We start from the raw sequence: 14,803 nt of genomic DNA on the forward strand, positions 1-14,803 counted from the left end.
CATTGCCCAGTGTTCCCTGGGTGAAGTGGGGTGCAAAATCACCCCCTGTTGAGAACCACTGCTTTAGACTAGAGATATAATAGACTAGAGTGCCGGGGAACAGTGTCAAAACTGGAGCAGTAGTCTTAATAACATTCAGTCAAGACTTCTATGTCTTCACTCTCTTACCATGAACACAATTAATGTAGGTCTGACTGTTCAGCCCACTGGAAATACACAATGCCTTATGTTCTAACTCCTGTGGTATGTTTCAGAATTACCTAGAGAACTTTAAATGCACCTCGCCTAGACCCATAGCACATATCTCAAAATATTGCTACTTTCATCACTACTTTAAAAATGGGGCATTTACTAGAACAGTTGATAAATGATGTTATTTCATATGATCATGAAGAAATACACATATTACTACATGACAAATTTAGTTTTTAAAAAATATTTTGATAGCTATATTTTAATATAATTGGGTCTTTTTTGTGCCAAAAAACAACAATAAGAAAAAAACCACAAAGATTCCAGAAGGGCTGGAATGAGAAATGAAGAAAAGATTAATTTAATCTAATCCCCACAGTTGCTCAACTACAAACTCTTGCTGGAATCAGACACTGCTACATAATTCATCACAGTTATATGTAAATATAGCATGGATATATTGCAAATATAAATTTACTGTCCCAAACTAAAGATCAGAAAGTCTTTGTACAAACTGATTTATAGATCTTTCCTATAGGAATCTTCTAAATTTTAGGGCAGACTAAGCTTCCCAGGGTTTTGTCTCTACTTTGCTTTTTGAACTCAACTGTCTTCCCATTGTCATGTGATTCAATATGGTAATTATTTATGGTGTTCACCAAATATTTCTAGATTTTTGCTTTCTGGGAATATGGTTAAGATTGTACTTCATTAGTCCCTTTGGAGTTAGACATGACCATGAAACTTTCTTTGACCAATGAAATGGAGCAGAAGTTATGTGTGACACCTTTGGGGGCAACTTCAGGAACCAGTGAGCAATTCATGATGTCCTCCTTTCTCTGCCATAGCATTCATGAAAGCATGTATTGAGAGGATAGCCTCCATGGCTACAAGTGTGGATTTATTCGTCAGGATTAAGTTCAGCTGAATGTGACAGAAAAACTCAATACAAAAGGGGTAGATTGGCAATCTGAGATGAGTATGGTTATTCTGTGAAAGCTGCAGGAACCCAGGCTCTTTCCAGCTTATTTCTCATCCATCACTAGATGTGACCCTCATTCTCATGGGCCAAAATGGCTGCTAGAGTTCTGCCACCATATTCATGTTCCAGGCAAAAAGATGGGAGTAAGTGATGAAAGGGAGATACTTCAGATAAAGATAGATGCCTTTTAAAGAGGGTTTCTGTAAGCTGCCATGCAAAACCAGCACTTACATATCATTGCCCAGAACCTAGCTCCATGGCCACATCCATCTGAAGGGGGCTGAAGTATGTAGTCTTTGTTTCAGGCACCTTTGTACCCAGCGAAAACTTAAGAGCTTTACTGTTGTTCAAGAAGGAGAGACCAGGTGACTAGGTGTCTCTGTTACAGTGAGCATATGACCTAAGTTAGGACTTACCATGGCCCATCCCCTCATCCACAGTCTGGGTTAAGGGATGGGCGTCTAACCCATACCTGCTCTAGTGGGGTTATTCTTTAAGGTGGTGGTGGTTGTGGGTTTCGTTAATTTTTTTAACTTGAGCTGGTGAGAAAAATCTTTCCTTCTCAGATCACAAGTCTGAAGACAGAGACTAAATCTGAAAAGATTTAGAAAAGCAGAAGCAAGACAAAAATAGAAGATCTAGGTAGTTTTTGACTTCCTGTTCCAAGCCTTTTTGAATCTAGTCCATCCCTGCTCTTTCTAGTTTAGCTATATGAGCCAAGAAATCCCTTTTTGTTTACACGAGGAGTTTGGTGCCTATTGCTTGCAACCAAATAGTCCTAAAGCAGTTGTCTACTACTCTGGGTTTTTGTGGGGAACACATGAGCTAGTACACTTAGTAGTTGCCATGGTGACTGGCACACAAAGTCCTGAAACATTTGCGCTTAATAATGTGTTTGAAATAACACAGTAGATGAACAAACTTTCTCTTTTTTTAAAGTCTCAGCTCAAATAAGGTCTTGCTCATTCCCCAAGAAGATTTAGACTTTGCTCCCCTTCTTCATTCTTGCAGTCATTCTACTGCATTGTACGAGGTCTGACAATTAAGTTCACGAACTTGCTGCCGTGCGCTTACAGTGGCAGCACTGGACAAACAGCTCGGGAAGGTTTCATAACCTTGGTCTATCAGTGTCTCACTGCTGTGTTCGTGTCAACGTGTGGCGGTGTCTTGCTGAGTGGTGTTCATTATTGTTGTTGTGTGTTTTGTGTGCGGTTGCGAGAATGTCTGAGCTTGAATTAGAGCAATGAACAAACATTCAATTTCTTGTTAATCTTGGCAAGAGTGGAAGTGAAATCAGGGACATGTTAGTTTAAATTTATGGGGATAGTGCCATGAAGAAAACGGCAGTGTACAAATGGATTAAATGTTTTTCTGAGGGGAGAGAACTCATCACTGATAAAGAGAGGTCAGGGCGGCCAGTAACGAGCACAATTGAGAAAACATTGCAAAAATTCATCGAATTGTGCATCAAAATCATTGACTGACTGCGAGAAGCATAGCAGACCAAGTAAACATTGATCAAGAAACAGTTCGGAAAATCTTAACTGAAAATCTTGGCATGAAAAAGGTGTGTGCAAAAATGGTCCCAAAGGAGCTCACCAATGAAAAAAGCAAAGAAGAGGCAAAGTTTGCCAAGACATTTTGGAGAGGCAAGATGATGTTTTGGGCTGTGTTATCACTGGTGATGAAACATGGGTGTACCAATACAAACCTGAAACAAAGTGTCAAAGTGCACAATGGAAGTCAGCCAATTCTCCACGACCAAAAATGTTTCATCAGTCCAAATCAAGAGTCAAAACGATGTTGCTAACCTTTTTGATATCAGAGGGATTATTCATTATGAGTTTGTACTAACTGGACAAACAGTTAGCCAAGTTTACTATTTGGAAGTGCTGAAAAGGCTGCATGAAAAAGTTAGATGAAAACGACCTGAGCTTTTTGCCAGCAATTCTTGGCTCTTGCATCACAACAATGCACCACCTCACACGGCACTGTCTGTGAGGCAGTTTTTAGCCAGTAAACAAATAACTAAATTGGAACACCCTCCCTACTCACCTGATCTGGCCCTCAATGACTTCTTTCATTACCCAAAGAGAAAGGAAATATTGAAAGGAAGACATTTTGATGATATTCAGGACATCAAGGGTAATACAAATACAGCTCTGATGGCTATTTCAGAAAAAGAGTTCCAAAATTACTTTGAAGGGTGGACTAGGCACTGGCATCAGTGCATAGCTTCCCAAGGGGGGTACTTCGAAGGTGACCATAGTGATATTCAACAATGAGTGTAGCCCTTTTTCTAGGATGAGTTTGCGAACTTCATTGTCAGACCTCGTAATTGTTTGCAAATCTATTAGGTTGGTGCAAAAGTAATAGTGGTTTACAAGGTTAAAAATAATTGCAAAAAATGCAATTACTTTTGCACCAACTTAATATGTTCTCTTCTAATATCCTTTGAACTTCTGGAGGACTGGAACTGAATCTTATTCATCTCTACATCCTCAGTATCTAACATTCTGGCACAGTAGATGGTCAATCAATATTATTATAAAAACAAGGATTTGAAAAGTATTCATGATTAAAGGAGGGAATAATAGCAACCAGCATTTATAGAGTATATGCTCTTTTCTAATCACTGTTCTAAGAACTTCATGTATATATAATTTCGTCCTTAATATGCTATTATTATTACTGCATTTTACAAATCAACAAACTGATGTCAAGGTCATACAACTAGTGAATGGCAGAGCCAAGATTTCATCCCAGGCAAACTGACTCCAGACCCTAACACTTCAACCAATACACTCTGATAGCTCTCATTGAAGTTATTTCACTAAATATAGGTGGAATGAAGTCATATGGTATTAGAGACAGAGGAAACTTTGAGATCATTGAATTCCATTATAAAATAGATGCAAACATTGAAGCCAAGGATTGGAAGTGACTTAGTTCAGGTGGCTTATATAACTGCAGAGGCATAGCTACACAGGACTGCTGACACTTAACTGTAATCTTTTAACTAAGGACCCTGATATCTCTTATGCAAAGTGTGCTCCTTCTTTATACTTGCACCGTCCCCTTTGGGGACCTTGTTTTTGAAAAACCACTCCCAGGTGCCATGAAAGGACTCTGGCTAAAAGGACCCCTACTCATTCTTCAGATTTCAGCACAAACTTCACGTCCTCAGAGAAAGCTTCCCTGACCTCTCCAAGGTCAAGTCTGTCTATGTAAGATCTCATTCCTACCACTTAGCAAAGTCAGTTATAATTATGCGTGTGTGTGTTAGTTACATGTATTACATATACAATTATAATTTGTGGAATCTGTCTTATTTGTGGAGTATTTGGCTAATGGTCCCCCTCACTCATTACTGTATAAGTTCTGTGGGGACAAGATCCATGTCAATTTTTGGTCCTTCTTATTTTCCCAATGTGCTCGCACATGATAGGTGCTCAAAAATATTTGTTGACTGAATGAAGGGGTGAGCAAATGGATGAATAAGTAAATGCGTGACTGAAGCACCATGACAAATCATCCCAATGGGGTAGATGCACCCCGCATATGGTGTGATCTGAGGGCACCCTCAAGAGCCTACACACACACACACACACACACCACGGGTCAGAAATCCCCACCAAAAAAGTCAAACATCTATTTGGTGAAGGCTTTAGGGCACCGAAGGGAGAAAAAATGAGACACAAAAGGTGAGCAAGCAGTTTTCAAAGGATGCTTTCAATTCCCTGGCCAGTCCGTGTGTGTGTTTTCCTCTACAAAATGTTTCCAATTACTGTGGCACTCCCGGTATCTGGATCCATCGCCAGTGAATTCCTCTGCAGCTCCTGCCAGACATATGGGATCAATCAGGGCTTCGGCGCTGGTGCGCTTGCTGAGGGCATGTTGACAGCCTGACAGACGCGGCGTTCTGGTGTCATGGAATCTCCAAGTCTTTGGCTTGGTCCCGGGAGGAGGACGAGAGGGGGAGGAGAGAGATAGAGGCAGAGATAGAGGCAGGAGAGAGCAGAGGGGAGAGGGAGAGACAGAGAGGAGGGAGAGAGGGAGGGAAGCGGGAGATTTTTCTTGACTGCCCCCTTTCCTTCAAACATTTTATAGGCTTCAGAGAGAGAAAGGAGGAGAGAGGGGTAGAGAGCGCGCACCGTTCCCTTGCGAGTCCCCACGCTGCCGGAGGAGTCTGGATTGTGTCCCCAGTGTCAGATGAAAAGGCGCTGAGGCTCGCGGCCGCCGTCCCGCGCTGCGCACGCCCCTCCAGGAGCCCGGCTGCGGAGCATCTCCGTGCCGGGGCCGAAGCCTGCGCTCCCGGGCGGCCGCTCCGTCTCCAGCGCAATGTGGCCGCGCCTGGCCTTTTGTTGCTGGGGTCTGGCGCTCGTTTCGGGCTGGGCGACCTTTCAGCAGATAGCCCCGTCGCGCAATTTCAGCTTCCGCCTCTTCCCCGAAGCCGCGCCAGGGGCCCCCGGGAGACTGCCCGCAGCGCCCGCGCCCAGCGAGGACGCGCCCGAGAGCAAAGTGGAGCGGCTGGGCCAGGCGTTCCGGCGGCGCGTGCGGCGACTGCGGGAGCTCAGTGAGCGCCTGGAGCTCGTCTTCCTGGTGGACGAGTCGTCCAGCGTGGGCCAAGCCAACTTCCTCAATGAGCTCAAGTTCGTCCGCAAGCTGCTGTCCGACTTCCCCGTGGTGCCCACGGCCACGCGCGTAGCCATCGTGACCTTCTCGTCCAAGAACAACGTGGTGCCGCGCGTCGACTACATCTCCTCCCGCCGCGCGCACCAGCACAAGTGCGCGCTGCTCAGCCGCGAGATCCCGGCCATCACCTACCGCGGCGGCGGCACCTACACCAAGGGCGCCTTCCAGCAAGCCGCGGTAAGGCACTCGCCCCTCGCGGACCCCGGCCCTCGCCCAGCACCTCCCGGGCTCTTCCCACCTATCGCAGCCTGCCCAGCTCTAACCCCAGGTTCAACCTTGGGCAAGCCACAACCTCTCCAAGTCAACCGTCCCCATACACAAAATCAGAGTCATACCCACTTCCCATTGTTGTGATGGTCCCATGGGATAATGGATTTTAAACGCTTACCTAGATGTCAGGCTCCTTAAGTGGTCATCTTTGAGGACCTTCTTAGGAATTGGTCTTTAAAATACTATCCACATATACACTTATGAGGACAGACCGTGTCCAAGCTGGAACAGGTGAGTTTCATGAAGTGACTCTAAAGGTAAGACGTGAAGTGACCTGAATATTTCCTCAATTCTCTTTTGGGTTATTTTATGCTTTCAATATGCATTTCATTGCATGCTGTCTGAGTCCTTTACAAGATTTGTAGCATCTGGAAGAGGAAGTCAGTTCTATATGATGGGCTTTTACAAAATTTAACTTTTTCTGATTACAAAGTAACACATCCTCAGTTGAAGAACGTTGGCACATATAGAAATGTTTGACACATAATAACAAGCCGAAGTTTGTGGAAATAATGAAACAAAAAGGAAAAGGAAAAAACTATAATCCCATTACCCTTAAGCCGCTGTTTACATGTTGTTGAACATTTGCCCGGTATGCACAGCTGTACATACTTTTAACCAAATTGGTTTCTTCTTGTTTTGTAATCTACATTTTCATTTGTTATATCATGAAATGATCTATATTATTATAATATAGGTGATATAATATAGATATTATGTATCTACATTAGTTTCATACTATTCCATTGAATACATGCACCATAATTTATTTTACCGGTCACCTATTGTTGGACACAGGTGTTTTATTAACTGAGTTATAATAAACACAAGCATTAGTGGACCCTTTTGATTACTTCTTTAGGAAGAATTTCTATAAAGTTTCTGAATTAAAGGATATGAATATTTATAAATTTCTTGGTACACATTGTCCATTCTCCCTTGGAAGGTTATATAAATTTACATTCCACCAGGAGAGTATCACAGTGCTAAGTTTGCCACATGGTCATCACCATGACATGTACTAGTATTTTTAATATCTTTGTCAATTTGATAGGTGAATAGAGGTAGTGTAGCAAATTCAATTTGTTTAGTTTTATTGAGGATGACCATTTCCTAGTATATTTACTGGTCATTCATATTTTTCCTTTGATAATTACCTAATCATAATTTTTGTCCATATTGCAGTTATGGCACATGTATTTTATTTTCCTTAATGATTTGTAAGAGCTCTTCATATTATAAGACTGGTAATTCTTTTTGTAGATGCTGCAAATGTTTTTCCAGTTCACTGCCTTTTACTTTTGCTCATTGCAGTGATGTTAGGTGGATGATTTAAATTTTTATGTATTCAAATCTATCAAACTTTGCCCTTGAGATCCTGTATTTGCTTATATTCTTAGAATGGTGTTCTCATTTCCCAAATTGGAGAAATAGTTTTCCATTTAACTGTTTAATCTATCTGGAACTTAGTGTATGGTATGACAAAAATGTCTAACATTATTTTTTAATAAATAGTTAACCAGTTGTCTCATTATCATTTGCTTAATAGCTATTTATCCTTTCCCAGTTTGATTAATTGCTACTTTTATCACACACTGAATTCTTGTGAGTATTTGATTTCCTCTTGGCTTTCTGTTAATTTTTTATTATCCTGGATAATAGGATATTCCATCTTATTATCTATTTACTATTTTTAAGCTTTGCAAATATGACTTAATTATTATAACTTTAGAATATATTCAAATATGTGGTAGTGCAAATTCTCTCTTCCTTATCTATTTTTTAAAAAACTAAACTCTTATGTATTTATTAATTAATATCAATTTTTAATTCATTTTCACATATTCCAAAGGAAACCAGCCATGATTTGAGTTTCAGTATAGAAAACTTTCAATTAAGTTTGGGATTATTTACTTTTTATAATAATAATCCTCCAAGTATAATAAAAAATATGGTATGTCCATTTATAACGAGCCATTTTTATATCATTCAGTAAAGTTATAGATTTCTAGTAATTAAGTCCTGCATATATTTTCCAAATTTAGACCTAGATTTATTCTATTCAGTATTGCTATTATGAATGGCTTCTTATCAAATTAAATTTTAAACAATTACTTTTGATATATAGAAATGTTAATTTTTAAAATTTATTTATTCATTTATTTACTATGTCTTCTGTATCTAGATTCTTGTGAATTCTCTGATTCATTCTTTTCTTTTTAAATACAATTTATTTTACTAATACTAAATGTTTACTGTAGAAAATAAAATCAGAAAAATTTCCTGTAAATACACTACACTATTTTGCTGCATACCCTTCTTGACATTTTACAGTTGTCTAGGTAATAGGTATGTTTTTATACACTTACCTATATCATGCATAAATAATGTTTTCCCAACAAAGGATTGTGTTGTACAATCTCTTTTGTAACTTGACTTTCTATTCTACCATATTTTCAGTTTTCTTTCCATCATAAGAAATCACTTCTACTTTATCATTTTTTTTCCATTGTCACACAGTGTTATACTATAGAGTGTACCTTTATTTTTATCATGTAATTACTTATTATTACATATTTAGGCTGTTACCAAAAAACAGAACAAATAAAAACAAACAAACCAAAAAACACTGTGTGACTAAACCTTTGCCCGTATCTCGAATGATTTCCCTCATGCAAATTTCTGAAGTGATAGGTATTATTGCATCGAAGAGTATGACCATTTTTTATGGGCTTTGATATATATGCCAAGTTGCTCTGCAGAAAATTGGTACCAAATTGCATTCCTATGTACAGTGCCTGCATGAGCACCTAGGAGGCAGCCAACACAGGTTAGTGTCATTTGAACATGACTCTCCAACTCTATACGTGAAAAATGGAGTCTCATTTTAAATGGCATTTCCTTATTAGTGAGGCTGAAAACTTTCTTCATATTTTATTGACCATATATAGCTCTTCTTTTTTGAATATTGAAATATTTTGGGATTATTTTCCATTTTTAATTTGAGCGTGGTTCTTTTTCTGGTTGATTTCCAAATGCTCTTTAAATCTTGATGCTAATCATCCCTTGCTCAGTATGAGGCAAATCTTTTTTTTCTCGGTGTTTCACTTGCCTTTTAATTTTGTTTATGGTGATAGCAGCTATCATTTTATAAATCTAGTGAATCTAATTTTCTTTTCATTTATGCTGTTTTGGTTTCTCTTGATGTTTGAAAGGCTTTTGCCTTTAAGAGATAAAGTAACGCCTTAAAGATGCTCTCTGTTTATTGAGGTAGTTATGCCAGGCTCAGTTCTCTGTTGGTTTCCACTCCAAGTACTCATAAGGTCCCAATGGCTGGCCTTCGTCCTGATATCACTGCCCACTCCATCAGAGAAGAACCTCACTACATCAAGGGAAAACTTGCCATATATTAGCTCCTCTGTTTGGCTTGGCCAGGTTTGGGGGCCTGTGAGTACTGTTGATCTAAAACATTTAAATGGGTAATGAGTCGAGTACATACTGCTTGCCTCAAAACCTACTCTGTCTTCAGCTTTCTCCTTCCAAATACTACATCCTGTCTTGGAAAGTGGAATTGCCAGCAAGGTTCCCAGTGCCTTTCTTCAGTCTGGATCCATTTGTGATCTAACAAGCAGAGACTTCACAGAAGTTTGTGTTAACTGAACTTCCCCCTGACCTTATTTTTCTTTTCTTTTTGGTTGGGTTATGAGAAGATGCAGGAGAAGGTCAGCTGGATTCAGTCCCTGTCTAACCTGGAAGCCTACGTGTCTTTATTGTAACTTTTCCAAGTCTCTGATGTGTATTCTTAGGAATAATTAAAATATGGTATTTGGAGAAAATTCATAGAAGATGACCAGTGTTTAGAAATGACGCTCATAGAGGTTTGAATATGGATTTTTCTATAGAGATCAGGCAAGCGTGTTTCATCGCAGGATTAGCTTAAAAATGGTAAGCTGTATGTATAGTTTGGGTTTAGATCTGAAACCTATATATTTCATCATGGAAATAAGGCAATTCATCAGATTCTCATGTGTGTGCAGAATGGTAATATTGGAACCAATTGTGATCTGGCCTTTATGTGAAATTGAAAATCAGAGGGACTTTTTTGAGATTATTAATTACTTTCCTCAGAAAAAAATCATTTTTCACATCTTTTCCATTTGAAACTATATGCCTACTCAATTATACACAGACACGAACACAGGCAGACAAATACACAAACACAAACATATACATAAATACACGCTTACAAGTACAGTTACTGCTCAATCTCAAGATGTAGAATTTCCTTTACCAGTGTGAAATTTGCTGTTATCTTTCAACACATATGATAGACTAAAGAAAAACGGATAACAGTGTTGCTTCAATTTTTATTTGGTGTCGGAATTATACAACTCGATGGGGAGTATATGTGTGGACACTGTTATCACACTCTATTTGAATGGAGAAACTGCATTGTAGACCTTTTTTGTCACCACCCCGAGCAGTCATCAAGGACCGCAAAGACTAAAGCGGTAAAATCTTTAGTTAGCACACATTTTTCCAGAGACACAATCAATAGGATGGGAGAAAGATTTCGCACCTGGAACTTAACGACATGAAAACCTTTTACAAAATTAATGGAAAGCTCTTCAGTTTTTCCTTTCCAGGGAATGAGTGTTTTGTAACAACCTTTCATCTTGGTTTTTCTCCAACCATGTGTTTATAAATTTTCTTTTCTAAACATTTTTGATTGGCCCGTATGAATGCGAGACTCCCCATCTCCTAAGTCATTCAGGTCAAAATAAAATCAGAGCCCCTCCCTCCCACTTCACTTTGGCTAAATATCTGTTAAACAACATAGCATGAAGCTTCCCTTGGGGGAAAAAAAATTCTGCTTTCTTCATTGTTCCAGAAATGTGATCCTCTGGTGGATAATGTGCTTTCTCGCCAAAAACCTGAGCGATAGATGGTTAGAAGACTGGGAATAGATAGGCAGAAGCTCTGCCTAGCTTTAAGGAAAGAGCATTATTTTATATGTCCACACTGGTCCATGGCGAGGAATCTGCTCTCACAGCCTCACGGGGGAAAAAAGCATCTGCTTTTAAGTTTTTTTGTTGTTGTTGTTTGTTTTTTGTTTTTGTTTTTTTAAATAAAACCTGAAGATGAGTGAGATGCCACTAGATTAAAACCCTGATGAATAAAATTGGGGCCACTTTGTTTTCATACAGTAAACCAATAATAGCCTTAGCAGGAGCCCTTCTGATGGTCCAAATGCTGAAGAAATAAGGAGAGGGTTGGGTTCTACTTTCTTATAGGAAAGTGTGGGGAGAGTCATACAATCTGCAGTGGATTCAACTGTTCCAAACTGAGAGCATCATTTAGATGTCAAGAATTGCTCACTTGCAGAAGCTAAATTCTTTGTTGATGCTGAATATATATACACATATATACATATATATGTATATATTATACATATATATGTAATTTTTTTACAATAGTTTTTAAAATATAGTGCTAACAAAAGATATATTTCTACATGTACCTCTGGAAACATTCTCTGTTTTGTGCTTTTTAAACTTTTGAACAATGCTCTTATTGCCTTGGTCTTATATAGGAACTTCTTTTGTAAACCCATCAGAAGCGGGAATGAATGAATGAATGAATGAATCCTCAGTGCATACAATTGATCCAGACCTCATGTATATTTCCCAGGCAGAATGGTACTAAAATTTATCATTGGGGGGGGGGGGGGGAGAGAGAGAGAGAGAGAGAGAGAGAGAGAGAGAGAGAGAGAGAGAGAGAGAGAATAATTGTCAAATATTGAATTCAAATTTTTTCTTAGTCTATCATTTGCATGTATTTTATTAGTTTTGTTATTCTCAGCATATGGGACACTGTCGTAATTTTAAGACTGTAACCTACTGCTACTGTTAAAGACACTTATCATAATCAGGTGCCAATATTATATTATGTTTGGGTGAAATGCATATGAGAATACTTAGTCAGAGACTGTGAAGGTTAGACAAAGAGAGGGCAGACTGACCTGTCCTGCTTCACTTCTGTGGTCAGAGGATAGGAAAGTCACCCTCTGTGTCCTCGTGATGCAAATGTACTCAGAGAGCGTTTCTCTTAACAGTGGCCATGAAGTAGAATTGTTTAATATATTTGTTGTTGACCCGATGTACCTTTAATTTGTGAAGTGATTTGTAGTTTACAAAGTGCTTTCATATTATGATTTTACAGAATCAGTTTTCCAGAAAAAGGCATCAATACTAGCAGAGGTTAGGTAACTAAATGCTAATCACAGAGCTAAGGAAATGCTAGACGTGGAGTCAGTCCAGTCTTCTGACTTGTCATCTGGTCTGTCTCCTCCGCTCCACCCCATTCTCCACTCCCACCCAATATTTACTATGTTACTTCCATGTGTTGAGTTGGATCAAAAGCCAGGGAGAAGTCGGGGGTTCCATTTCCAGAGCTGCAAAAGTGTTACGTAAGATGTAAAGCCAAATGGTCTAACTCAGAGGACAAAAACCAAGGCTATAGGGCCATTTTCTTCCAGTGGGTACATTTCAATTGGCCCTCAACGTATGTATGTATAGTAATCATATATCTGTGTGTGTTTATGTGTTTTAAAATATGTATGTATATTCAATATATTTTTTAATTTTGGTAGACATTTTTACATCAGGAGCTAGCATTTTTTTTTAAAAATCTGAGCTTTTGGCTTACTCGACAGATTGGAATATGTAGCAATTCTGGGTGAGATTTCTCTCAATTCATCAAAGTCCCTACCTGGTACTTGGAACTTTATTATGTGGTCCTTGATTGCTATTCCATGGTCTAGCATGGACCAATCATTGGCAGACTCTGAGATGGTATAATTCCTTGTAGTTTGTCTTCTGAGCTTCCTTTTTAACCCAGTGAACTAACCTGGATTAGGTTTAGTTGGATGTAATAGAAAACCTAAAGTACCACTGACTTAAACACAGTAAACATTTATTTCTCTCTCAAATTAAGTCTTGAGTAGAACATGAGAAAATTCAGAGCAAATATGGCAGCTCTGTGATGTTTTCGGGGATCCAGATTCCTTCCTTTCATCTCTTTGCTGTCTCATGTTCAGGTCACCTCATGGTCTCAGGTAGTTGGAGCTTCTACCATCAGGCCTTATTCCAGACCCCAGGAAGGAGGAAAGGGCAAAGACAGTCACATCTCCCTTTAAGAAGACTCTCTGGCAATCACACAGTACTTCCACATAAGTGTCATTGGGGGAATCTTAGTCTCATGTCACCCTTAGTTTTATGAAACTTTATTGCTAAAGAGAAAGGAGAGGATGGGTGCCGAAGAAGTGACAAGTGGTCTTGCCCATACCAGTGTGTCAGGAAGAGTGTGTGTCTAACCAAGGGAATGTCTAGAAATACCACTGCATTGAATCTTCCTCAAAGGGCGTTGTCCCGGCCTAGCTAAGGTGGAAGAATCCGGCCATATCTAACTAAAAACTACCTTAATACTTTTGGTAGATTATACTTTTTTAGTAAAAACTATCCAATATCAGAGTTCCAGAGCAATCCATTTAAACTTGGCAACAGATACTTCCTATGTTTCCCAGAAGCCAGAAGCTTCTAAATAACATGGGATTCCCTCCCAAATAAAAGATTATACTGAGAGTGATGGGAAAAAATGCATACTATAAAATCAAATCAATATTTTATTGTTAATTTTGTAAATCCAAATGCGCATTTCTCAGGAAAACCCGGTTCTTCTTTGACTTTTCTAGAGTAAACTGTCAGGTTAAGAGACCTCGGCATTAAAAGGAATTTCCTGTTATCTATTGTCTCTGCCTTTCCCATAGATTTTAAAGACTGTTCTCCGAATCTTCCCAGGCCATCTGAAAAATGGATTTCTGGCACAGAATCTGCTTATATACAGTAACCCACTCTGGTTTAGAGGCCAATTGTGGATAGGAAAACTCCGTGAGAGCTGCTGTTGTAGTGTGTGAATGTTATTACAGTGCATCCCTTGCAATGAGTGATAGTGGGGAGAAAATGAAATCTGCAATACACTAGTAGGTGCATTTTCTTATCAATCTTTATGAAAATGTTTTTAAAGAATTTGTCTTCTGTGCCATTTGTCTTTCTCATGAGGTCATTCAAGCAGTTGATGTTTTATATGTAGAGAATTAAGCGATAGAGATTCTTCAAATTCAGAGCACATATTTCTTTCATAACTGCAATACATGTCGAAGCTATGAACTTAAGGATAGAGTATAATTACTATGTATGTTGAATTATTGTTAGCTACCTTGTGTCATGTGATAGATGTATTCAAAATTAAGGAAACATGATGTCCTGTAAGATGAACGGAAAGGTTTTGAAGTTTTTAGCAGAACTTATTAAATGATTGAGTCATTTACTAAGTAAAGTTAATTTACTTAGCAAATTTACTGTCATTTACTAAGTAAAGTCCAAGTTGGGTATTTTGCAAGTTGTAAGTTATTGCTAGAGTATGTACAATATATTTTGAGTTATATGAGTTTGAGGCACTGTTTCCTTAATTCCTGCTGAAACGCTCGTAATACCATTCATTGTTAATGTCTAGCCTGTTGCGCCTGGTCATAAGATGTACTGGTTGCTAATACAAAATAGAGTTGTTGTTTTTCATGTCAAAGATATTGGTCATGGAGAGTGT

The 14,803-nt window shown here is 38.9% G+C and overlaps 1 protein-coding gene across 1 annotated transcript in view; it reads left to right on the forward strand.

The window, feature by feature from the left end:
* Window positions 1-5,201: 5,201 nt before the first annotated feature.
* The window catches only part of SVEP1 (sushi, von Willebrand factor type A, EGF and pentraxin domain containing 1), a 151,042-nt gene continuing 141,440 nt past the window's right edge, over window positions 5,202-14,803 (forward strand). The window contains exon 1 of the mRNA XM_019749535.3: window positions 5,202-6,046. Coding sequence (XP_019605094.3) covers window positions 5,516-6,046 — 531 coding nt within the window. The 5' untranslated portion in view covers window positions 5,202-5,515. The remainder of the gene's footprint in view (window positions 6,047-14,803) is intronic.

The sequence above is a fragment of the Rhinolophus sinicus genome, chromosome 16 (genome assembly GCF_057876585.1).
Source record: "Rhinolophus sinicus isolate RSI-liver-muscle chromosome 16, RSI-T2T, whole genome shotgun sequence".
In the NCBI taxonomy this organism is placed as follows: Eukaryota; Metazoa; Chordata; class Mammalia; order Chiroptera; family Rhinolophidae; genus Rhinolophus; species Rhinolophus sinicus.